The 24,447-nt window shown below is 48.1% G+C and overlaps 1 protein-coding gene across 7 annotated transcripts in view; it reads left to right on the forward strand.

The window, feature by feature from the left end:
* The window catches only part of TUT4 (terminal uridylyl transferase 4), a 2,154,442-nt gene that overhangs the window by 660,414 nt on the left and 1,469,581 nt on the right, over nucleotides 1–24,447 (forward strand). For all 7 annotated transcript variants that reach the window (XR_011291019.1, XM_069642184.1, XM_069642186.1 and 4 more), the window contains exon 17: nucleotides 12,860–12,963. Coding sequence is in view for 6 of the 7 variants with exons in the window: in XM_069642184.1 (XP_069498285.1) it covers nucleotides 12,860–12,963 (104 nt within the window). In the remaining variant the exon portion in view is untranslated. The remainder of the gene's footprint in view (nucleotides 1–12,859; nucleotides 12,964–24,447) is intronic.

The raw sequence follows: 24,447 nt of genomic DNA on the forward strand, positions 1-24,447 counted from the left end.
TGCTGGCCCCATCGCTCATTAGCCTCCTCCACAACTATCCTGCTGTCACATTCACATGTCCCATGCAATCCGGGCTGTACTCACAGCACCTAATCTCTCAGATATGCATTGTTAAATTACCATAATGTTGGACTACTCATCGTGACCATGTTGACTTCTTCTTATTGTTGTTGAGTGTAACGTTCCTTTGATTCACATTCAGACCTGGCACGGCCACTGTGAGATGCAGCGACATGCATTACAAAACCGCAAACACTGCTCGTCTTTTCACGGTTCCCACTGGGTTCCAAGCGTGCTAGCACACGGCAATAGCGCACCCCACTGCGATTGCACTGTTCTTCATATCGTTGTTCTGGGTTAGCCCCTGTTGGGCTCCTGCACAGGCTGGATCATGTTGGGGTCGATCCGACTGTGCGCAGTTAGGGATGGGTGGGATTCACACTGCTAAACTAGGATTGGTGGTGAGGGTGGGGGGTGGGTACGGGATGTTATCTAAAAAAGGCACACGAGGTTGCATGGTGCGAGCACTGAAGGGACACGATTGCAGGATTGACTCCAAACTCTGGGGCACATACTATTGCTGGATCCGAGATGTCCACTGAGAATATGTTTGGTAAAATGGTTTATTTGTCACTGCAATGTCTACTGTCATAATGTCCTGGAATGTCCGAGGGCTAAGCAGTTATACCAAGGCCCGCAAAATCATAGCTTATGCCAACAGACACAGCTGTACAATACTGCTCCTACAGGAGACACACTCCAATGGCCACATACCTAGAACTATGGCCCCGGCATGGGGACCTGCGAGATTCTTTACCTCCTATTCCACTCAATCCAGGGGAGTACTAACGATGATTCATAATTCCATTAAGTTCACACTGCACAAAAGTTACACCGACCCCGAGGAACGTTATGTAATACTACATTGTACTTTGGCTAACAAAGAATATCTACTTGTCAATACCTACTGCCCCAATGTGGACTCCCCCGAATTTTTTGATAATATCACTACCATACTGCTGGGATATGTGGGCATACCGATCTTTTGGGGTGGAGATTTAAATCTTATTCTTGACACGGTCCTAGACAGGACTGGAACTGCTCCCCGCTCTTTGTCCAGTGCTGCACGCAGACTGCACTCCCACATTAAGACCCTTGACATCTGCGACGTTTGGAGAACGTTACACCCCCAACTGAGGGATTACACTTACTATTCATCAGTGCACGATAGCTCTTCTAGGATAGACCTATTTTTTTGTGTCAAGGGGAGTCATGGGCAGGGTGGTGGACTCCCAGATCCTACCTCGCACACTGTCTGATCATGCCCTGATCACAATCTCGGCGAAGTTGGGGATACTTGTCCCGACATTCAGCACCTAGCGTTTCAAATCCGAGGCCCTTAGGGATGTTGTGTTTAGGGCTGAAATACTTGCTGACATTCTGTCTTTCTTTGAACACAACACTCTTCGGGACACCTCGGCTGCAGTCCGGTGGGACGCCTTTAAAGTGTATATTAGGGGTATGTCCATCTCCCGGGAGGCTGGGGTGCTGAAAACAATCAGGGCCGTATTGGGTCGATCTGAAACCAAACTGAAGCAATTGGAACTGCAATGTGCCGCTAGGGCTGACCCTGCCATACTTGCACAGGTCTCCGATGAACTCCAGGCATTCAACAAACTCGCCGTCAGCGAAATACAATACCTCAGCCGCCCACAAGCAGCCATGAAATATGGGGAGGGGGATAGGCCCGGGAAAACGTTAGCGACACTGATCAAATGGGAATCTGGGCAAACGCAAATCACCTCTATTAAAGATAAACATGGTAACGCTCAATGGGCTGACCAACAAATCCTAGACACATTCACTGAGTTCTACAGGTCTCTCTACTCTCAACCTGCTGAACACACTGAACAATATATGAGAGAACTCCTCGACCAGATCCCCACCACAGAGATCTCCTCCACTACTCGAAACGAATTGGACTGCCCAATTACACTGGATGAGATAGTAACAGCTATCTCCGACTTGCCCAAAGGTAAAGCCCCGGGACCTGACGGCTTAACTGCTGATTTCTACCAAGAACACGTCGCCATAATTGCTCCCAGGCTACTTGAGGTCTGGGATGAATCGCTCCGACTCTCTATCCTCCCCCTTTCCATGCGCGAGGCAGCCATTTCAGTGCTGCTTCAAGCCTGGTAAACCTGATGATGAATGCAGGTCCTACAGACCCCTTTCCCTTCTGAATCTTGACACGAAGATCTTTGCAAAAATTATAGCGAACCGATTTCTGCCCATTATGACATACTTAGTTCATGAAGACCAGGCCGGTTTTGTACCTGGAAGGTCTACCTCCCACAACATCAGAAGATTGTTCAACGTGATGTCCCGCATTGATCAGAATGTGCAAGCGGTGGCGGTCACGCTGGATGCCCAGAAGGCTTTTGATATGGTCTCCTGGAAATCTCCTCCACTACTCGAAACGAATTGGACTGCCCAATTACACTGGATGAGATAGTAACAGCTATCTCCGACTTGCCCAAAGGTAAAGCCCCGGGACCTGACAGCTTAACCGCTGATTTCTACCAAGAACACGTCGCCATAATCGCTCCCAGTCTACTTGAGGTCTGGGATGAATCGCTCCGACTCTCTATCCTCCCCCTTTCCATGCGCGAGGCAGCCATTTCAGTGCTGCTTCAAGCCTGGTAAACCTGATGATGAATGCAGGTCCTACAGACCCCTTTCCCTTCTGAATCTTGACACGAAGATCTTTGCAAAAATTATAGCGAACCGATTTCTGCCCATTATGACATACTTAGTTCATGAAGACCAGGCCGGTTTTGTACCTGGAAGGTCTACCTCCCACAACATCAGAAGATTGTTCAACGTGATGTCCTGCATTGATCAGAATGTGCAAGCGGTGGCGGTCACGCTGGATGCCCAGAAGGCTTTTGATATGGTCTCCTGGAAATACACATGGCTGGTGCTGGAGACTATGGGCATTGGCCCAAACATGCTTAGGTTCATCAAATTGTTATACACCTCTCCTGTGGCGCGGGTTAGAACCAATACATTGGCATCTGATCTTTTCACACTCTTCAGGGGTACCCGACAGGGATGCCCCTTTTCTCCGATTCTATTTGCTCTAGCAATAGAGCCGATGGCAGACTATGTCCGTGCTCATCACCCCCGCAGGGGAATAAGATTGATAGACAGCCCCGAAATTATATCTCTATATGCGGACGATGTTTTGCTTTATATCAGAGACCCCACAACACATCTTGACCCGATATTGAGAGATATCACTCGCATTGGCACTCACTCCGGCTTCACTATTAATTTCTCAAAATCAGAAATTTTCCCACTCACTGAATCCACCCAGCAGCCCACCACCGAATACCCCCTCCGCTGGTCACCGAATGGCGTTAGATATCTGGGTGTGCAAATATCCTTAGCCAAATCCACCCTCCTTGCTGATAATTACTCCGCGATAGCACGAATAGTTGAGACAAAAATCCTATGGCGGCGTGCCCTTCCACTATCCATTGCTGGACGGCTCTCCCTCATCAAAATGATCCTACTCCCCAAACGCCTTTTCACGTTTGGTAACGTACCCGTGTGGCCCGGGAGGGAATATTTTACTAGACTACACACACTGTGTGCACAGTTCCTCTGGCACTCTGGCGCAGTACGCAAAAAGTGGACGGACATGACACTCCCATACAGACAAGGGGGACTCACGGCTCTGGATCTGTCACTTTATTGGCACGCGGCCCAGGCCCAACATGCCACTCACTGGTACCCTGGTACTCCGGTGCGTCCCCATATCAAACTGGAGCGACTGGCAGCTGCTGGTATCGACCTAATGTCCATCATGCTACATCGGCAATACACGCCCGACTCTCCCATTGACCCAATCAACACGACCCTTCAAGCCTGGGCTCACCTGCTATCTCAGACACCTGAAGCCTCCCCGTATTACAAATGGCTTCCTATGTGGGCCTTCCCCGGCCTAGAACCCACTCATGATGCGGCGCTGGCCCGACACTGGGGGAAGCTGGGATACCAAGCACTGACGGACTTTTACCCCGATGGCAGGTTCATTGACCCCCAAACCTGGAAACCAAGACACACCGGGACCGCCTTGGAGACCCTTCAATACTATAGATTACGGGCCGCGTTTCGCACCAAATGGCCCACATTCCCTGCTGAGCCCCCAGATAACTCGGCCATTGCATATATTGCCAACTCGGGCGGTGCCCGTGGAATTGTCTCTTCACTTTACAAGATCCTACAGGATGCTACCCCTACTCCCACTCTCAAGGCACGTGTTGAATGGGCTAGCAAACTAGACCTAGAACAATCAGACGGGGCTTGGGGCAGTATGTGCCTACACACCCAAAAAGTCTCCCTCAATTTCCGTTTTCGCGCCATGCAGTACAAACTTTTAAATAGACTCTACTATATTCCGCATAGGACCTCGAGGTTCACTCGCAGTACGGCGCATCTCTGCCCCCGTTGCGGGGCCACAGAAGCTGACCACTTACACATGCTCTGGTCTTGTGACAAGTTGCTTAGATTTTGGGAAAGTATCCTAGAAACACTCATGGCCATCACTGAAACGGTTATTGACCCTGATCCTTTGGCCGTCCTGTTAGGAGCCTGGAATACTGATGACACCAGACGTTCGGCTAGATTTCTCAATATTGGGTGTATGATAGCCAAAAAATGCATTCTCCAGAGCTGGAAAAGTCCCTTCTCCCCGGTCCACCAGAAATGGCTCCATATGCTTACTTGGTCGCGAAACTGTGAGGAAGAATGTATATCCATTCTCCCCGCCACCTCTCGCCCCAAGAACATCTGGGTGGAATTCAACTCCTACCTTAACAGACAAGGCGAGGACGCCTCCAGCTCTGGCTCGTCCCCCACTCCTTCAATGACCACTCCTACTACAGGATCCCGTACTCGTATGAATCGTATGTGACCACTACCTGACAATGCTATTACTAATGTACTATGTTTTATGTATTGCTCCACTTATGTTGCTTAGTCATGCTTGTTGCCTTGATGTGTGTACCTTGTAAACCTCTGCCGCCAAAAATAAAAGTTTAAAAAAAAAAATGTGCTGCATACTTATGACAATGAGGTAGCTCTTTGTAAATCTCAATATAGATATGACAAAAGGCAGCTTGTAAAATTAAGCATTTCTGAACGTGTAGGTAAACTTAAAATCTTGAAATGTAAATACAAAAAATTGGGTGAATGCAAGACATACGCATATGTACCAACAGGATGCAGAAAGCATGTTAGATAGATTGAAATCAAAAAACTCGGCCAAAATGTTCTCTTCTAAAGCAGACACATACCAAAGCCCAAGTAGTGTACCAAATGAATCCTATCTCTCAAGAAGTGTGGGCTGTTTCTACAAATCTGTATATGTTGACATAAATGTCATTAGTGACGGCGAATCCATGGTCTGGAGACAAGGACAAGATCTGGACTTTGACTTGGATGACATTGTAGTCTCTATCTAGAAACTATCAACATCCCGTGTCCCAGTTCCAGACGGTTTGTCAAATTATATGATCAAAAAACATCCCACACCGTGGGCAACATTTTTTTTGATTATATTTAAACAAATAGTGAGAACTCAGAGTATCCGTTTGTCGTGGAGGAAGTCCATTACCATCCCAATCTACAAAAAGGGAGATAATACTGATCCATCAAATTACAGACCTAAATCTCTATTAGACATTCCGAGTAAACTATTTGCAAGACTCTTGTTAAGAGACTTGAACAATTGGTTTAATATAACTAAAACTAGAGACCCAAATCAAACAGGATTTATGCCTGGGATGGGAATGGCCATCAATCTGCACATCCTGGAAATCATTAAAGAGCAGGAACAGGTAAAGAGTCAACCTGTCTATCTCGCTTTTATTGACTCTGTATGCCGAAAACATTTGATAAAAAAGTTGAGATGCGAACTGCCCTGACTACCTGGTTTTTTTGGATAAATGAACTTCACTCCAAGACTACAGTACAAATCAGATTAGCATTAGATGGAATATTAGCAGACCCTATTCAGACATTTCGTGGCTTAAAAGAGGGGTGTATTTTGGCCAGCACATTGTTTAATTTTTTCATGTGAGCTGTGCGACATGAGTTCATGAATATCAGATCCGATGCACCTCGTATAGGGGGTCACGGGGTCACCTGGTTCTTCTATGCCAACGACCTTGTGTTGTTGGCAAAGACTCCAGGGGCCTGCATGCCCTCCTGTCATGCCTGAGTGAGTATGCTGATGCCTATTGAAAATCAATCAAGCAAAATGTAAAGTAATGATTATGGGCCTAAAGAGGAGCGCTGTTAGCAAAATGAGATCATGGGTCATACAGAATGCTGACATTGAGACATTATCTGAGTATGAGGATCTGGGGCTACAAATCACTAATGATGTCAATGACAAACCGTACTATAGAGAAATGGATCAAAAATTGAGAACCGACCTAGCACAGGCCAAAATCATACAGACTAAATATGGTAAATTCTCGCTCCTACCAGCGTTGATATTCTTTAAGCAGAAAGTCATCCCAAATTCTGACGCATCGCGCTGAAACAATCGGTATCATAGCTGAGAAAGTATGGACCAAATTGGAAGGTCGGTTCTGGAAGATGGTTTGTAGATTACCATTGTCTGTATCGGTATGTCTAATACGCCACAAAATGGGAATGGTATCCTTAAATGCCATTTATTTGTGGAAAGTTCTATCCTTATATCGGAAGTACTTGTTGGTCACTGATGAAAATTGTGTAATGTTCATATTGGGAAACTACATTCTGAAGGCAGATAATCATAAAATCGCCAGGTGGTGTAAATGGATAAACCTATTGATGGTGGAGGCCGGTATTGATGACGACCTCCTCAGCAACAACCCCGAAAGAGCTAAAAGGAAACTGTGGATGTATGACTGGATCAAAACTAGAGACGCTGGCATGAAATTGAGAGTATTTAAAAACCAAGCTTTCGGAATTAAAGAACTTCACACTGTCGAACAATACTTGGTAAGATTCTCAGATCCTAAAAACAGACTAGCTTACATGAGAATAAGATTTAACATCTGTCTTATTAATGAAGTCCGGTATATGAGAAAAATAACATCAAATGGGCATTGTAGATTTTGTTGTGAGTCATCTCAAATGAAGACGATAAAACATGTGATTGTTGCATGCCAGGTACTAAGTCAGAGAAGATACCAACTTTTCAAATATATGTTTGCGGAGTTTTGCATCTTGGACTGTGACACACTATGGAATATTTTGTATAACAGTCAAGCAGCTAAAATGAACATAGCAATAATAATGTTTAGACAATCGTTAAGTCTAATGAATCTTACTGATACGATTGATTGGTCATTTTTCAGTTGTTGTAGAGTTTTACAAAGTACCTCACAAAAATTAGCAATTTATGTGGATTTGAAATGCGATTGGCGCAAGTAACAAGATAAATATAGCAAAGATGTATATGAAAGTGGATTGATCCCTTTTATTTTTTTTTAAATTGTAGTAGAATGAAAAATTTACAATTGTATATAACAATGAAATATTTTATTTGATGAGCTAAAAGGTTAGGATTTGTGTTTTATCGTGAAAGATGTAAAAATCTTCATAGTCTGTTGCAATATGTTGTGGCTGTGATGGTACTTTTTTGTATTATGTGATGATTATTTTTGAAAAGCTGTATTTACAGCCATATCAAAATAAATAAATAAAAAAAGTTTAAAAAAAGAAAGAAACTGTATTACCTAATCGATTGGAAAGGATATGGGGTACTACTCAGGACTTGGGTGGCAGCTTCCAATGTGCATTCCCACGAGTAGTAGCAGGTTACCACCATAATTATCCAAATCGGCCTGGTCCGGGCATAGCTCTCATGGGGGGCCTTAGAGGGAGGTGCTGTCATGATCACACAGGACAAGGACACAAAGGAGGGCTGGACAGCCTTGGCACATAACTCATGTTGGCATACTATTGTGAGCAGATAGCCAGTCAGTCCCAATCTGCACCTTCATCCAGCGGTGCTACAGGAGCTTGATTGACTCTTCCAAGATGGCTGCCAATGAGGGACACAAGCTGAAATCCAATATGGCCACTGGGTGTCCCTCCAACCCTCACCAGCTTCAGCAGACAAGACTATTGGGAAGGGCCCAGGGCTATATATACACCATGACCTGGGCCCTCGTCCTTGCTTCACTTTGATTCTGCAATCCCTAAGCAGAATAACGTTTTATCGCTGCACGCTCTGAAATTTAACTCACCTGCAAACTGCATCTCCTGCTTCTGAACCGTTCCGCTTCTGGAACCTGCATCTCCTGCTCTCAATTTTCGCTGCACCTGGAACTTCATCTCCGGTCCTGTCTGACACCTAAAAGTCAGAGGCACTTTATTAGTTGCATTACCGAGAAGCACGGCATCACAAACGCTGCGCTGTCAACTTAATTGCACGTGCTCCCGATGGCACACCGCGCCTCACTTCAGCCACAGGCTCAGCAACCTGTACAGCGAGCGGAAACTGACTCGAGTGAGTAAATGCACGCAGTACAAGGAAAAGACATTTAAAAGGCACCGCGTTGGGAAAGGCAGAGTCAGAGAGTTTGTATGCATAAAAGAACACTTCATTACTCACGCTCCGCGCCCATCTAAAGACTAAAAGGCACGTTGGCCCCAACACTTTGCGAGTCACAGCTGGCCTGGACCTGCACACCAGTGAAGGAACTGGCCTGCGTTTTCTTCTCTTCATTGGCACACGTGTGCGCAGCAGCAAACCACAATGTGAGTCCAGCCCCCCTCTGGCCAGTGTCAAGGGAAGTAAGAGGGGGTGGGTCACAAGGGGAGAGGGAAGGGCACCCAAGTGACATCTTTCTTGCCACTGCCCATAGGTCGTGCCACGCAGTCCTCCTATCCTGGGGATCTGGAATAACTAGAGGGGCTGCCCATCCGCACAACAACTTCCCAGCTCTCCAACCACACAGCACACAAGGCTATTCACCCCACACTGTGCGCAGTGGGGAAGGAGTAGTGCAGAGCATTCGACTACAGGACCAGAGAGCCGGACGCTTCAGCAGGGCTTCAGGTAAGCGTTACAGACAGCTTGTTTGGGAAGGCACTAGATGAGATACTCCAGGCTATCGACTGAAATGGAGACTACAGCAGAGTAGGTCGTCCTTTCGTTACTCGAGAGGGAAGGTCCCCAAGTCCTCTAAGGGGTACACTACCCCCTACCGTCTGCCCTCACGCTCCATCACCCAGGAAGCCTACAGGGGCTGCTCCAAGGGCCTATGGCAGCAGAGGACAGTGTCGTCGCTCACAAGCCAGGACGCAGACACCGAAACGGACCTAAACCAGCCATGGACCCGAGCCCCCGCTTTCGCACTCCAGTGGGAGGCCGGCTTTCGAACTTCATCGAACAGTGGAGGAACATCACCACAGACAAATGGTTGCTGCATGTTTTTCGGCAAGGGCACGCTTTGGAGTTTCAACACAGGTGCCCTCACATTCCTCAGTGGCCTGTCAGGAACTGCACATGGTCCAGCTGTTGCAGGAGCTACAAGCCATGTTAAAGAAAGGGGAAATAGAGCCTGTCCCTCCGGAGTGTACTCCAGATACTTTCTGGTTCGGAAGAAGTCAGGAGGGTGGCGGCTGATCCTAGACTTAAGGTCCCTCAACAAGTAGTTGAAGTGACAGAAGTTTAGGATGGTCCTGTTGCAGCACATGCTCGACCAGCTGGAGGAAAGGGATTTTCTGGCAACTCTGAACCTAGAGGGCGCATACTTTCACATCCCCATTCATCGAAAGTTCCCGCACTTTCTGGTCCAGGGCCGGCACTACCAGTACAGGGCTCTGCCCTTCGGCCTAAAATCAGCTCCAAGGGAGTTTGTGAAGTGCTTGGCCCCGGTAGCAGCACATCTATACTGCAAGGGCATCCACGGATTCCCTTAACTGAACGACTGGCTTTTCTGTTCCAAGTGGCGCGCCCTTTATGACCAGCATACGACGGAGACCATTCGCCTTCTGACAGCTCTCGGATTTTTCATCAATTATCCGAAATCCTCTGTGGCGCCATTGCAGAGCGCTCTGTTCCTGGGCACCCGTCTCAACACGGTCGTAGGCCTAATGACCCCCTCGGAAGAGAGGTTGAAGGCCATCCTCGGGACTGTTCAGTGGTTGCCTGCAGTACACATCACAACAGTATGCTCCATCAAGTCGCTGTTGGGCATAATGTCCTCCTGCATCCATCTCGTCCCCTTTTGCAGGCTCCACATGTGGCCTCTCCAGGAGTTTCTCTACGCCAGGTGGCTGCAGGTCACGGGCTCTGGGACAGACAAGATCACTTTCACCCAGGAGTTCCGACAAGCTCTGCAAAGGTGGGGAATGTTCCCTCATCTCATTCAGGGGGCTCCCATTCAAACACCAATGTAACAGGCCACAGTCACGACAGATGCCTCCCAGGTGGGTTGGGGGGGTGCCCACACAGGGCAGTCTCACTCCAGACGCCTCTGGCTCCCGGAGAAGGACCTCCACATCAACATCCTGCTTCTCCGGGCAGTCTTCGGGGCTCTCAAGTCATTCCAAACCCAGCTGGAGTAGAAAAGGTGGTGTGGACCTTGAAGCACAAAACTACCACCATTTTCTACACCCAGAAGCAGGGCAGGACACGCTCCCCCACTCTCTCACTGGAAGTGTAGTCCCAGTGGCGATGGGCCATTCTTCAGAACATGTTTCTCTTCCCTTTTCGCCTGGCAGGCGACAAGAACACCATTGCAGATCCGCTCAGCAGGGATCTGCAGTCCTGCCATGAGTGGGAACTGCAGCAGGTGCAAGTATCCCTTCTCTTCTGCAAGTGGGGTCCCCCCCACATCAACCTCTTTGCAACAGTGGCCAACTCCAAGTGCCAGAGGTTCCCCAGCAGATTCCCTCAGCTGTGGACCCTGGGGGATGCCTTTTCGTTCCTGTGGGATGGGCTCTCCCTGTACGCTCTCCTACCAATTCCACTCCTGCTATGTGTGATCGACACACTCAGACTTTGCTATTGCAGTGTGATACTCATTGCTACGACGTGGCCACGGCAGATCTGTTACCCGGACCTGCTCTGTCTGTCAGTGCTTCGTCTATACGGCTGCCTCCACTTCTGGGCCTTCTTTCCAGAGAAAACAAGCAATACTGCACCACGACTCAGGGCCGCTCAGTTTTACGGCCTGGCTCCTGCAGCCATAGAGCTTGGACTTTATTCCCTGCCGCTGCAGTGCAAGAAGATACTGGCCAAAGCGAGAGCTTCCTCTATGATGTCTTGTTACAGCCACAAATGGAAGCATTTCACAGTGTGGTACAGGACTCGGATGATTACGCTTCTGCGAATAACAGCTCCACAGCTCCTACCGTACCTGCTGTCGCTGGTCAAGGCTGGGCTGGCCTTTATGAAGGTGCATCAAGCTGCCATATCCCGGTACAACTGGGCCAGTTGGCAAGTCCTCCCTGTGATCAACACCCTCGATAAGGAGTTCCTCAAAGACCTTTTCAGGCCTTTTCCACCAGTGAAGGTTGCTCAACGTAGTTTTGACTAGCACATGGAGCCTCCATTTGACCTTCCACGCTACAAGGGTGGTGCTGCGGACTCCCCCACCTTTATGCCAAAGTTTCTCTCTGAATTCCACCTCAACAAGCCTTTGGTGCTGCCAGTGTTCTTTCTGAACCATTCTACGCCTGCTGAAAGGGCCTTGCATTTGCTGGACATTGCTCGTGCCTTGACCTTTCATGTGGCACGCACTAAGGATTTTCGTAAGACTTCTCAGTTATTTGTCAATTTGGACCTGTGGGACATGCGAAGGCTCTCTCTCAGGCTTCCATATCCAGGTGGCGCTCTGGCTGCATCATGCACCGTCATCGTCTGACCAACAGACCTCCTCTAGGCCGGCCGAGAGCCCATTCCACCAGAGCCATCGCAGGGACGACAAAGTTTCTCTCTGGTGTTCTCTTGCTCAAAATCTGTAGGGCTGCTACTTGGAGGTCCACCCACACCTTAATGAGATTCTACTGCATGGACAGGGATTCCAGGGACGAGTCCTGGGTCGGCCAGGAGGTGCTGCGCAACATGGTTGCTCGAGGTGAGTGGGTTCCAGGGTTAAGTGTATTGCTTCTGTTGAACCTTGCCACCTCCCGTGGTTGTGCATATGTACTTCTGTGTAATCATATTCATGAGCATGTGAATACATGGACACCCCCTGCTGGTGAAGGAACAAGTTATTTACATATAACTCCTGTTCTACGGCATGGGTCTTGCATGGATTCCCATACAAACCCTCCCTCCTTCCCCTCTGTGGCTCTTCTTGGTTCATACTACCACTTTACATGCTCTACCAAATCTAAAGCTGGCCACCAGGGTGGAATTTAGGAGGAAGAGTGTCATTGGATGGGGGCAGTATGACCCAAAGGGCAGTGATTGGGTATAGAGGAGACAAAGAGTTTTCATTTTAAAGCAAAACTGCTTTCCATTTACTGAGCATTCCCAGCCTGACTGGGCAAATGAATCCAAGCAAGACCCATGCTGGAGAACAGTAGTTAAAGGGAAGTAACTTGTTCTGTGTACCTCACTAAAATCGAGTTATTACAAAAAAGTTGCTTTGATCAGCAATGTTTCTTTGTGACGCTTGTTGAGCAAAAAAGACATACGGTAAATACTGCCATATTTTCATCTTGGATGACTTGCACTCTAAATATTCTCTAAATATTAAATGTAAACTGTGATTTCTGCTGTGCATGCTAAGGAAAGTAAGTGTTTTATTTCTGTGTTTCTTATTTGGGATAGGCAAAGCCAGGCTGTGCCTGTTTGGCTCGTCCAAAAATGGTTTTGGATTCAGGGACAGTGATCTGGATATCTGTATGACACTTGAAGGCCATGAAAATGCAGAGGTAAGAGATGCATGCATCAACAAGTAAAGTCTGATTCCAGCACATACATTTTCAACTGAGGTATCTTAATGCCCCATCTGTGTGGAAATAATAGAGAAGTGTGACAAAACTGGATTAAAAGGCATATGAATAAAGAACTGACTCTAAGAGGCTCCTCTTTTGGGCAGGATAAGCACGAGATAAGACTGTCTATGTGCTATAAAACCCACATTTGTGTGACATCATGTAGCTACTTTATTAGGGTCCTTACTGGAGCAACTTTCTCTTCTACTGGGAGCGAGTGTCCTACTAGTTTGGACCTTTGTTATACTAGCAAGCCAAAAAATGCCTTCAGCTTCTAGTATATAAAAAGCAGCTATGTGGGATAAATCCTTCTTTTGGTGACTTTACAAAATGTGGGCACAATGGACAGCTGAATTGTCATATGAAATAGATGACTGGATTTAAGAGTATGCACGTTGAGAACCATACCATGAGCAAATTAGATGTGTCCCTGAGACAAATACAACCAAAAAAGTGGTGCTTCGTAATTCTCCAGCATTGTATCTTTTAATAGATTCACAACACAAACTTTTTTTAAATGGGCAAATTGGAGCTCTGTGGGTCTGATCTTTATTGGGGTTGTTCAACTGTGCCTCAAACTCTGATGCATCTCTTTTGGGAATGTGTTGAAGTCCGTAATTATTGGGGGGACGTGTTTCATCATTTGATTTGGTCTTGGGATCCCAAATACTGCGATTCTCCATTTTCACTATTTTAAAATATCTGATTGATGCAATTATACTGTGACTTTGATAGTTGCCATAAAGCAAATATTAACGGCTTGGAAGGAGGGGGTATACCCCAAAATAGACGACTAGGTTGTTGACATGTCCTTACTCATGAACACATGCATTGTAATCGTTGCAAAATATGGGAACTGTATGGTCCAGTCTGGGCCAACTTTAATGATCTATAGTTGGGTTAATAAAGACGTTTGCTGTAATCATTTTAAATTGGTTAATCATTTTATTGATTTAATGATAACAGAAAAAGAAAACAAACGAACATAGGTACGTAGAAGCATGATGCAACAGATTCCAAGGGGTGATATTAATGTAATGAAATAATAACACGAGGTGCCAGCAGGTGCTCATACACCACCTTAAAAATCTGGGATTGGGACAAAGCAAACTAGGATACTCTCTCATCCCTCCCTTACCCATTTGCCCCATATTTTCACACATTTTTGGTGTGGAGCCCCTCGTTCTGTACACTGTTATCTCTAGGGACAAGCATCAGTCCACAGTCTCGGACGTTCTGCAGAATCTCAGGATGCTGCAATCAGCCTTTTGACAAGCTCCATTGTCACACCAGTAATGTTTTTCGTGTTTAGTGAACCCTGTATCCTCCCAGATCCCCAGCAAAGCCGATTTTGGTTCTAGCGGCACCGAGTACCCACTGTAGCAGACAATATGTGCAAACATTTCCCCCAGAAGACCTGGATCTGTGCACAGTCCCACATTACGTGATAAAAGGTGCCGTCCTCCTGCCCACATGTAATATACACATCGCTCCCCACAACGCCACATTTGGCCAGTGTGGGAGTAGTATCCCCGTTGGAGCATCTTGAATTGTATTAGCTGCAGTCTGGCCATGATTCCCACCTCTCTCGAAACATTACGGCCTCCAACCACTCTTCTGGTTCCAACTGCCCCACATCCCTTTCCCATCTCTCCTTCAAGCGGATCAATTCCTTGGGACCAAAGGCCAAATAGCCTGGTACAATGTGGATGTTACCTTGGATGGGATACCTGCTGGGAACAAATTAGCCACCAAGGGTGAGCGCCACGGGACATCTTCCAGAGAGGGAAATTGAGCATTTGCTTACCAAAACCGTTCCCCCAATGGCAGACCATATTTCCCCTGCAGCTTCTCAAATGAACTGAGTCGGCCCTCCTGCACCACATCTGCCAGGGTGGCTATCCCTTTTGCCTCCCAGCTCCTAAGGTGATGCACTTTCAGCAGTTCAGTCAGGTGTGCGATATGCATGTGCCGCGTCAACACGGGTAGAGCCCATCTGTTTCTCCCCCGGTCCCGGTACAATACCTGGCTAGGTGTCCTTCTCTTAATCCTCCTACGCTTGAGCGCTATGTGCAGGAGTGCCGGTCATCATGCAGTCAGTCGTTCACTGCCCCCAATTGTGCAGCCCAGTGATTCCTAAGAACGTTATGCAGGCCTATGCCTACTCTCCATACTGACCGCTGAAGCGTCTTCAATGCCATTTGCGCCTGCATCCCCCCCAAATTAAAATGTGTCTAGGAATTGGGAGCGGGGCATTCTGCAAGAAATAAAGGAATTTGGTGAGTGTTAGCATTTTAAAAAGGGCTGCTTTGCCCAACAGGGTCAATGGGAGAGTTTTCCAGTGCGTCATATCTGATGATAACCTATCCACCACGGGGAAGAGGTTAAACGGGAGAAGTCTGATAAGTTCAGGCTCAGTTGAATGCCTAGATATATGAAGCCTGAGGTTGCAATTGTGTATGGACAGTCTAGCAGGACCGTGCCATCACCCCCTTGTACCGGAAACAGAACCAACTTTTTCCAATTAATTTTAAGCCCGCTGAAGCCTTGATTATGCCATCAATATGAGGGTTACTACTGGGCATGAAACCTCTGGGTTGCTTATGTAGAATAGGAGATCGTCGTCTTATAGTGATACCCTTTCTTTACCCCCCACTCCCCCAAGGCCATCTGAATCCCTCCCATTCTGGGCACTCCCTGAGTTGTATCGCCAGTGGCTCAACTGTCAGTGTGAACAGTAGCAGAGATAAGGGGCATCCCTGCCTTGTACCCCGTCCAATGGAGAAGATCCATGAAGGGACTCCATTTCCCCTAATTGCCATTACCTGAGACGTGTAAAGCAGGTGAACCCAGGACAGTAAGTCCCCACCCCCCCACAGTCCCATGCGGCCCATGATTTCCCAAAACATTTTACATCTCAAGGAGACGAAATTCTTTTCAAAGTCAATTGCGAGGAGGGCCAGTAGGTACGGCACTTCCACTGCCAAGCCTATGGCGAGTTTGGCCCTGCGCAGGTCTATCCTTGTGGACCTGGACGGCATGAATCTGCACTGGTCCGGGCGAACCGGAGAACCAGTTACCCCCAGTAAGCGATTAGCTAGGACCGGGGCGGGTATCTTTGCCTCACCATTTATCAACGAGATCGGCCTATAGGAGGAACACTGTTCCGGTGGATTACCTAGTATCGGGAGAACCACAATGCTTGCCTTTCTAAGATCCGCTGGGAGACACCCATCCTGTCTGCGCTGCATTAAAAAAAATGCAGTAGTCCCACCACCTGCTCCCCCAGTCATTTCCATACCTCCACTGGGAAACCATTGGGTCCCGTTGCCTTAACTGTCTGTAGCTACGCCATTGCAGCGGAGGTTTCCTCCTCAGAGATGTCGGCCTCCATACCCAAGGCCTGTTGAGCAGTGAGTTTTGGAAGAGGCACCTGGTCCAACCTAGTGATCCTCCATACCCTTGATTCCCCCTGTCAAGGGGTTATAATGTGTTTCATAAAATTGGGAAAAGGCTTCCACAATATCTGTGTCTTCTTTTAGGTCCCTCCCTTGTGCATCCCGTATTACCCGCACATGCCCCCTCCCTCTCTCCCTTCTCTCCAACCAGGCCAACATTTTCCCCGCCTTGTCGCCTGTTTCATGTATCCGACTATGTCTAGCTCAGTGTGCTACCCTTGCGTTATCTAGTGCCACGCTGTGCAGGAATTCCTGCACTGTGGTCCAGGTCAACCTTGCCTCTGGTGCCTCAGAGGGGAGGAACTCCTCCACCCACCCAACCTCTTCCACAGCCATCGTATGCTTCTTGTGCCTAGCTGCCACCAGCGAGAGCACCTCCCCCTGCAATTCTTCTACACTGGAGCCATGAGGATTTGGTCTCCCTGCTTGCCAGCCTTGGACTACACACCTGGAAGGTGCTCCTGATGCCTCATAATAAAAAGAGATTGAAAATGGATAAATTGATTTTTCTTTTTAAAGCGCTTCATTTTAAAAAGAAATAAGCCCCTCTTCATCATGCTGTCCACCGCTCTGCTTTTGTTTGGGTAATGTTGCCCACCAACACTCTGGGGCTGTGCGCATTGTGGCAGAGGGGGGGGGGGGATCCTACATCTGTGGGCCATTTTCTGTCGGCTCTACGCAGCAATTCCAAGATGCCTGCCACCTTCTCCTTGTAGAAGGCCCCTGGAGTCGTCCTCACCTTGCCTCTCCCCACCTCGATTGGCTGCTGTGATCTTCATTTGGCCTTTTGGGGGACCGGCAGACTTTATCCAGCTACCTCTTCAAAGGCCCACTTCTAAGGCCATGTCCGTTCCTGTCATTGCCTGGCTGTACTCCGGGCCCCCTCTCCGGAATCCTTAGTGAAAATGCGCTGCAATTATTTATTTACCTACAACGTCATGACTGTTTCTTCCTTAATCGTGTTTTCACGTGAGTACTGCTACTCAGTGTCTGCCTCAGCGTCACTGAGCTCATCCCATCTGCCTCTTAAGCCATCTACCTTGCAGATGCCTCTTGCTCTTCGGTGACTCTGCCTTCATTCACTATGACTCATTCTCACTGATACCAACTACTGCATTGCTGTGCTGCACCTCCTGTGCCATTTCTGAAAGACTGTGTCTGTGTTTTGAAAATCGCTTTTTAGCTGTGCCTCCTTCCTGCATTGAAATCGCTTTTAGATGTGCCTCCTTCCTACTTGTTGATTTTACACCGAATACCCATTCGGCCTACTGTGCCAAGTGGATCAGGATAAGATCTGTGCTGTGCAGCATACTCGCCCTCACCTCAGCTCTCACTTTCTCTCGTCCTCTCTCGTCCTCCCTCGCTCAGAGATGGCACTCTCCATCTCCTTTATCTTCTTCAACTGCTACACCATCACCTATCCTCCCTCTCTCACTAAATCTGTGTCGAAAAAGCATAAAAAAGACATCCTTGCTTCTATCCCAGGTCTCCCAATTGCAGACACCTATGTCAGTGCATCCTCAAGAGAGATCTTCACTGACATCCTCTTCTCCGTCCCATTTCCCAACCTATGGACCTATCACCTCACTGCCACTCTCCCACCTTATTCTTCAACTTCCATTAATGGCGGCACCAAGTGGGAAGTCCTCCTTGCGGGCTTCTTCTCTTCTTGCTGCTGTACCAATGTTTATATCACGGGCACAGTCCTGGTTCAAAGCCCTCAGGCCAACCTTCTCCTATTTGACCGGCTCCTGCCTTCTCTCATCAACTTCCTTCCTTCCCCTGCCCCTCCCCCTTTCACTCTCTCTACTCCGCCTCAAAAAACCTTCAAAGGCAGTAATCGTCTTCATGTGGCAACCCTCCTTTCACCATCAGCCATCAAACACTCTGCTGACATCTGCCTTCTCCTTGAAGACACTGACCTGGACATACTTGCACTCACAGAAACCTGGTTCAACGTCAGCTCAGTTACTTCCTTTGACTCACTCCTCCCGGATGGCTATAGGATTACCTCTAAACCTCAACACCACTGTGCTGTTGGTGGAGTTGCCTTAATCTATTTATCTGTTCCTATCTGAGTGGGCGGACTTCTTTCTCTCTACTCTCTACCACCTCCAACTTGCTACTATTAGTTGACTTCAACATTCACCCACACTCACATTGCACAGCAACCACCCTCCTCGCTGACCTCTGCTCCTCCCTATCCCTCTTCATTCTTCCTTCTGGCCCAACCCATTCTGCTGGACATACGCTAGATGCCATCATCCCCTCCAACCTCACTCTCTCTTCTCCTCTGGTCACCCCTCTCTCCTGGTCTGACCTCTCTCTCCTCACCTCCCACTTGGTTACCTATGGCACGGTGACAACCCCTCATTAAAGCTCTTCGAACCTCGTTCACGATCATCTATCCGATGAAACGAGTGTCGGTGGTTGCATTCTCTTCCACCTTCATTTCCCCTTGCCATCCAGAACCATCAAGGAAAATATCGCCTCTCTCACCCCTGCTCTGGCTGATGTCTGCAACCACTCCTTCGCCACTGATTCTTTTCCATCTTCTCTCAAGCACTCCCTTGGGCGCCCCCTCCTTAAGAAACCCTCTGCAGACGCTTCCTGCCCACCCCATTTCCATCACCCCGTTCATGGGAAAACTGCTTGAGAAGCTGGCTCACCCCCAACTCAACTCTCATACCGAACTTGTTGGGGGCCTTCATTCCCACCAGTCTGTATTACGAGCATCCAAACTCACAGAAACTGCTCTTCTGAACACCCATGAAGACCTGCTCAAATCTCTTGACTCCAACTCCCAAGCTGTCCTCAGCCTTCCTGATCTCTCTTCTGCATTTTACACAGTGAATCATTCCATCCTCATAAAAAGGCTCCATGACACCGTTGGCATCTCAGAGCGGGCACTGGACTGGCTTACTTCCTTCCTAACTGACCGTTCCTCCAAAACCGTTCTGGGCCCTTTCTCCTCCACTTCTTTCTCCGCTACCTGTGGCGTCCCCCAGGGCTCCATCCTTTCGCCCTGGCTCTTTAACATATACCTTTTGAATGGATTGTGTCCTCCTACGTATTCCTCATCTTGTGATATTCGTTATCGGCAGGTTTGCTGCTTGTCATGATCTCTGCTTCCAAAAGGTCAGGGTTTTCCCAACTCCCTTGGAAGCAGATCCATAACCCAGGTTCCGAGTGCCAACCAGTCCCAATTGGGACCTTTTGGACCCAGTCCTGGCGCCAGTGGCACCAGGCTCATAAATATGCCCAGTCCCAGCACTGGAAGCGCCGGGCTCATAATGCTTGGGTGGACTTACCTGCAGCAGACCATGCTGCTTACTTGCCTGCCAGTTGAGCCTCTGATCCTCTTCTGTTTGGAACTACTTTTCCTGTTGGGTGGGGCAGGAGCCACTCCCTAGATTCAGAACACTGGAACTCTTCTGGAAAGCAGGAACTCTTTTCTTACCTAGGCGTGGCTGTGGAAGGAGACACCTAAGCACTACAGGAGGCTATTTAAACCACACCCGATGGATGAATCTTGCTTTGCGTTATTCTGCATCCTCTGCAGCAGAACGCTCATCGTGTCTTCTGCATCTGATCCTGGGCCTAAGGAAAAAGGCTTACCATCCTGAATCCAGTCTTCAGCAACACCTATAAAGACAAGAAAGAACAGGTTAGCATTACGGTCTTCAGTGACAGCTCTTCACTTACCTGGTCCATCGGCTGTCACCAACGCCTCGCGCTGCATTCCGGCATCTGAAAGACAAAGGCTTACCTACTCTTTGTGCGCTCCGGAGGTCTTCACACTGCATTCCGGCATCTGAAAGACAAAAGCTTACCAACTCTTCGCACGCTCCGGAGTCCTTCGGCGCTGCATCCCGCATCTGAAAGACAAAACAAGGTGCGTTTAAAGACGTTGGGGAACTTTAATACTCACTTGCCATTACTCCTTTCCACATCTAACCCAGTGGGTATTCCGGCACCCTGCAGCCGCTCCGAACTTGTACCTGCAAAATAAAAAGACAGTAAGAGCGCATCGTGAAGCAGGCAACAAGCGCTTACTTACGTGCTTCCAGGCACTTCTATTCATCACACGGGCTCCATCTTCAACTCGCTTCAGCCCGTCATCCGCCATCGCCGGAACCCTGCAAAACAAGAAACATCATTACTAAAGACTTTAAAGACATTAGAATTACTCGAAACTTACAGTTCGTGCAGTAAACGACGGACAGCAGTCCTCTGAAGTCAAGAGGCCTGCTCCCCTTATCCAGTGAAGAAACTGGTTACAGCACCCTGCCCCGAGGCAGATGGAGAGCACGGCGTTCACTTACCTAAGGTGAGAGCGTTAACCTTTGGGGTTCTACAGGAGAAGAGAAAGGGAAGAAGAGAGACATTCAATAACCCAGTTCCTTAATCCCATATTTTCTATCTGCAGACATCTTACCCTTCGAGTCAGACATACAGTGCACAGAGGTCCAGCCCAAAGAGCCAGCCGTGTGTTACACATCACCTTTGAAGATACGGTATACGCCCAGTCAAGACCGGCGCGTCTACGGGAATCAGGTGAGCGTTACACTGCTTCGAAAAAATAAATTCGGCAGAGGGCGCTGTGCTCGTGGTCGTGGCGTCAAGAGGCCTGCTCCCCTTATCCAGTGAAGAAACTGGTTACAGCACCCTGCCCCGAGGCAGATGGAGAGCACGGCGTTCACTTACCTAAGGTGAGAGCGTTAACCTTTGGGGTTCTACAGGAGAAGAGAAAGGGAAGAAGAGAGACATTCAATAACCCAGTTCCTTAATCCCATATTTTCTATCTGCAGACATCTTACCCTTCGAGTCAGACATACAGTGCACAGAGGTCCAGCCCAAAGAGCCAGCCGTGTGTTACACATCACCTTTGAAGATACGGTATACGCCCAGTCAAGACCGGCGCGTCTACGGGAATCAGGTGAGCGTTACACTGCTTCGAAAAAATAAATTCGGCAGAGGGCGCTGTGCTCGTGGTCGTGGCGTCGATTGTCCCTCGACGGGCTCCATTCCGTGTCGACGTCACTGCTGGTATAAATAGCTCGAGCCGCGCCCGTTGGCTTCAGTTCCTTTTTTCCGATTGCTTCGCTCTCGTGAATGACGAGCTTTGAGATTTTCTGTCAGAAAATGTCTTCATCATTAACCGCTTATACACCCAAAACTGGGTTTAAGAAGTGTATCGACTGCGGGTCGAAGATGTCTATCACCGATCCTCACCGTATCTGTCTTTGGTGCCTGGGTTCAGGTCATCGAACTGGCGACTGCGGCTCCTGTCAGTCAATGACGGAGAAGGCCCTCCATGAGATGAAAAGTAAGTTAGCGGTGGGGCGGGAGGCATCAAAGGCCACTTCGAAGGCCTCGTCGAAAAGGCATAAAAAATCGTCCGATTCAAAGGAATCGGAACGTCATAAACACTCGAAGAGATCTCGATCTCGTAGTGGATCGAGACAATCTTCTTCGTCATCTTCAAAAAAACTAAAAAGGAGACATAGATCCCCATCATCATCATCCGATACATCGACTGAATTGGTTCGATGTCCTACAAAATCAGATTCCCCAACAAAATGGGAAGAATTTAAGAAAAAAATGATGCAGGTCTTTGAGAATGCGGCCTCGACCCCCTCAAAGAAACCTCAGAAGAGCCATACCCCGGTCGCTCCATTGGACAACCCGGGGAAGTCGGGAACTACTGCGGTAAAACCCAGTAGTCTGGGTGAAGCCCGTAAAACTCGAGTCGACAAGTCGTCGAGAGATCGAAAATCGAGTGTTTCCCCGATCCCTCATAAAAAGCAGAAGTTGTCGAAATCAAGCACAACTTCATCAGCGTCGACGGCTTCGATATCGAAGCCTAAACTATCTTAGACGCCTTTATCAAAGACTTAGTCGAGTGTGTCAAAGGTTCCTTCGACACCTTCGAAGCAAACGCCTATTCCTTTAACACAAAATCAGGAGGAAGAGAGAAGGTTTACACCCTTACCGAAGTCTTGACTTTTTTAGGTCCATGTCTTCAATTTTTGAAGAATCTGGCTCAGAGAATGAAGATGTCACTCCTTTTGGAGTAAGATATGGCACTAGACAGGTTCCTGAGGAACTTACAAACCCTGAATCTAAAATGAGAGACCTGTGCGAGAATCTACATTCTGCTAGTGGCATTGACACGTCACCTGAATTAAGAGTTTGCTGCACCTGATCCTGCAGAGCATGCAGACTCAGGGTACAGGAGTTTGATGAACAGGATGATAAAATAAATGGGTTGGGAAGAGCCTCACCTACTTTTGAACAGGATGATATGACAGCCATAATAGTTCGAGGCCCCCAGAAAGATCCAGTTCTCCCTTTCCATAGGGCGCTTCAGAGGACAGTGGAAAAGAACTGGGAAAAACCTGATAACATTGCTGCAGTAGGCAGCAATCTTCCAAAGAAGTATAGAACTTTTACTTCTGATCCAGAATAACTGAATAGACACCCTACTCCAGAAAGTCTGGTTATTCAGGCTGCTACTACTTCGAGACAGACAGCATACCCAAACATACCTTCGGATAGGGGGGATAAGAAAGTTGATGCTTGGGCTCCTAAAGTTTTTACTTCAGGTAGCATGGCCTTGAAATCAACCAATGTCACCTGTACCCTTGCCAGGTTCACACATACCCTGTGGGAATGCATTTCGGCGGCGGCTGAACACATTCCGGAAGGCGAGGAAAGGGAAGGCTTCCTGAATATAGTCAAAGATGGGAAGGAGGCAATGGTGGAATGTCTCCAGTCTGGACTGGATACTGCTGATAGTATTAGCAGATCCATGGCATCAGCCACAGTGCTATTCAGATTTGCGTGGTTGAGGAAGTCGGGGTTTGCACCAGATGTGCAAGCCAGACTTCTCAACATGCCCTTTGATGGCTCGAGGCTGTTTGGTAGTAAGGCTGATGAGAGCCTAGAAAAACTACAGACCTCAAAAGCGGGAGCTAAATCCCTTAGTGCCTCCATGCGACAGCCTCAAAAACCCTATTCGGGCTCATTTTCCTGGAGGGGTGGTCCTTTTCGATACTACTCTTCTGTTGGTAGAGGAAGAGGAAAGGCTTTTCAAAGGGGCAAAAGAAATGTCACTCGTGGTGGACGAGGAAAGCCTACAAAGCCATCTTCAGGAACGGCATCTATGCCCTCAGCAGCTCCTGCAGCCGCCTCCAAATCACTCTGAGGTCTTCTCATACAAAACACCAGTGAGAGGCAGACTCTCTCAGCATCTGAAAGAATGGCAGGGCATTACTTCAGATGCTTGGGCACTGGAAACAGTAGCTCAAGGTTACTGCCTTCCCTTCCTAAAAAGGCCTCACGATCATCCACCGGGAGTCAGCTCTACCAAAATTCCAGACCCGCTCCTTTTGCAGGAAATTTTAACCCTGCTAGAGAAAGGTGCAATAGAACATGTACCTGTAGTGGAGAGGAACAAGGGTTGGTACTCCCCTTATTTTCTCATCCCAAAGAAGGACGGAGGATTGAGACCCATCTTGGACTTAAGAAACTTGAACAAGTTCCTCAGGAAGGACAAGTTCAAGATGGTAACCCTTTCTCAAATCCTTCAGGCTCTCCAACTCCAAGACTGGTTGGTATCATTGGACCTTCAGGATGCTTATTTTCTTTTTTTTTAAACTTTATTTATTGGCATTTCACTTAACACAAACAACCAACCAGATAACCCAACTGCCCCCCCCACCACTGTACACACATGAAGGTAGTACAAGTAAGCCAGAAGCTGCATGAGCGACAAGACCAATGTCCCATAGATAACCCACCTAATCCAATCAAGTCCGAACACAGCAACCACATAGTCCCAATCCTCCATGCCAACGAGGCCGCATAGCCCAAATTGCCATAATCCTTGAGAAGGGCCTCAGAGAGTGTGCAGAGATCCCACCGTGAGGCAGGGCTAGGTGGGGGATTCCTGCATAGC

Source organism: Ambystoma mexicanum, chromosome 1q (genome assembly GCF_040938575.1).
Source record: "Ambystoma mexicanum isolate Mex_15411 chromosome 1q, UKY_AmexF1_1, whole genome shotgun sequence".
Lineage (NCBI taxonomy): Eukaryota > Metazoa > Chordata > Amphibia > Caudata > Ambystomatidae > Ambystoma > Ambystoma mexicanum.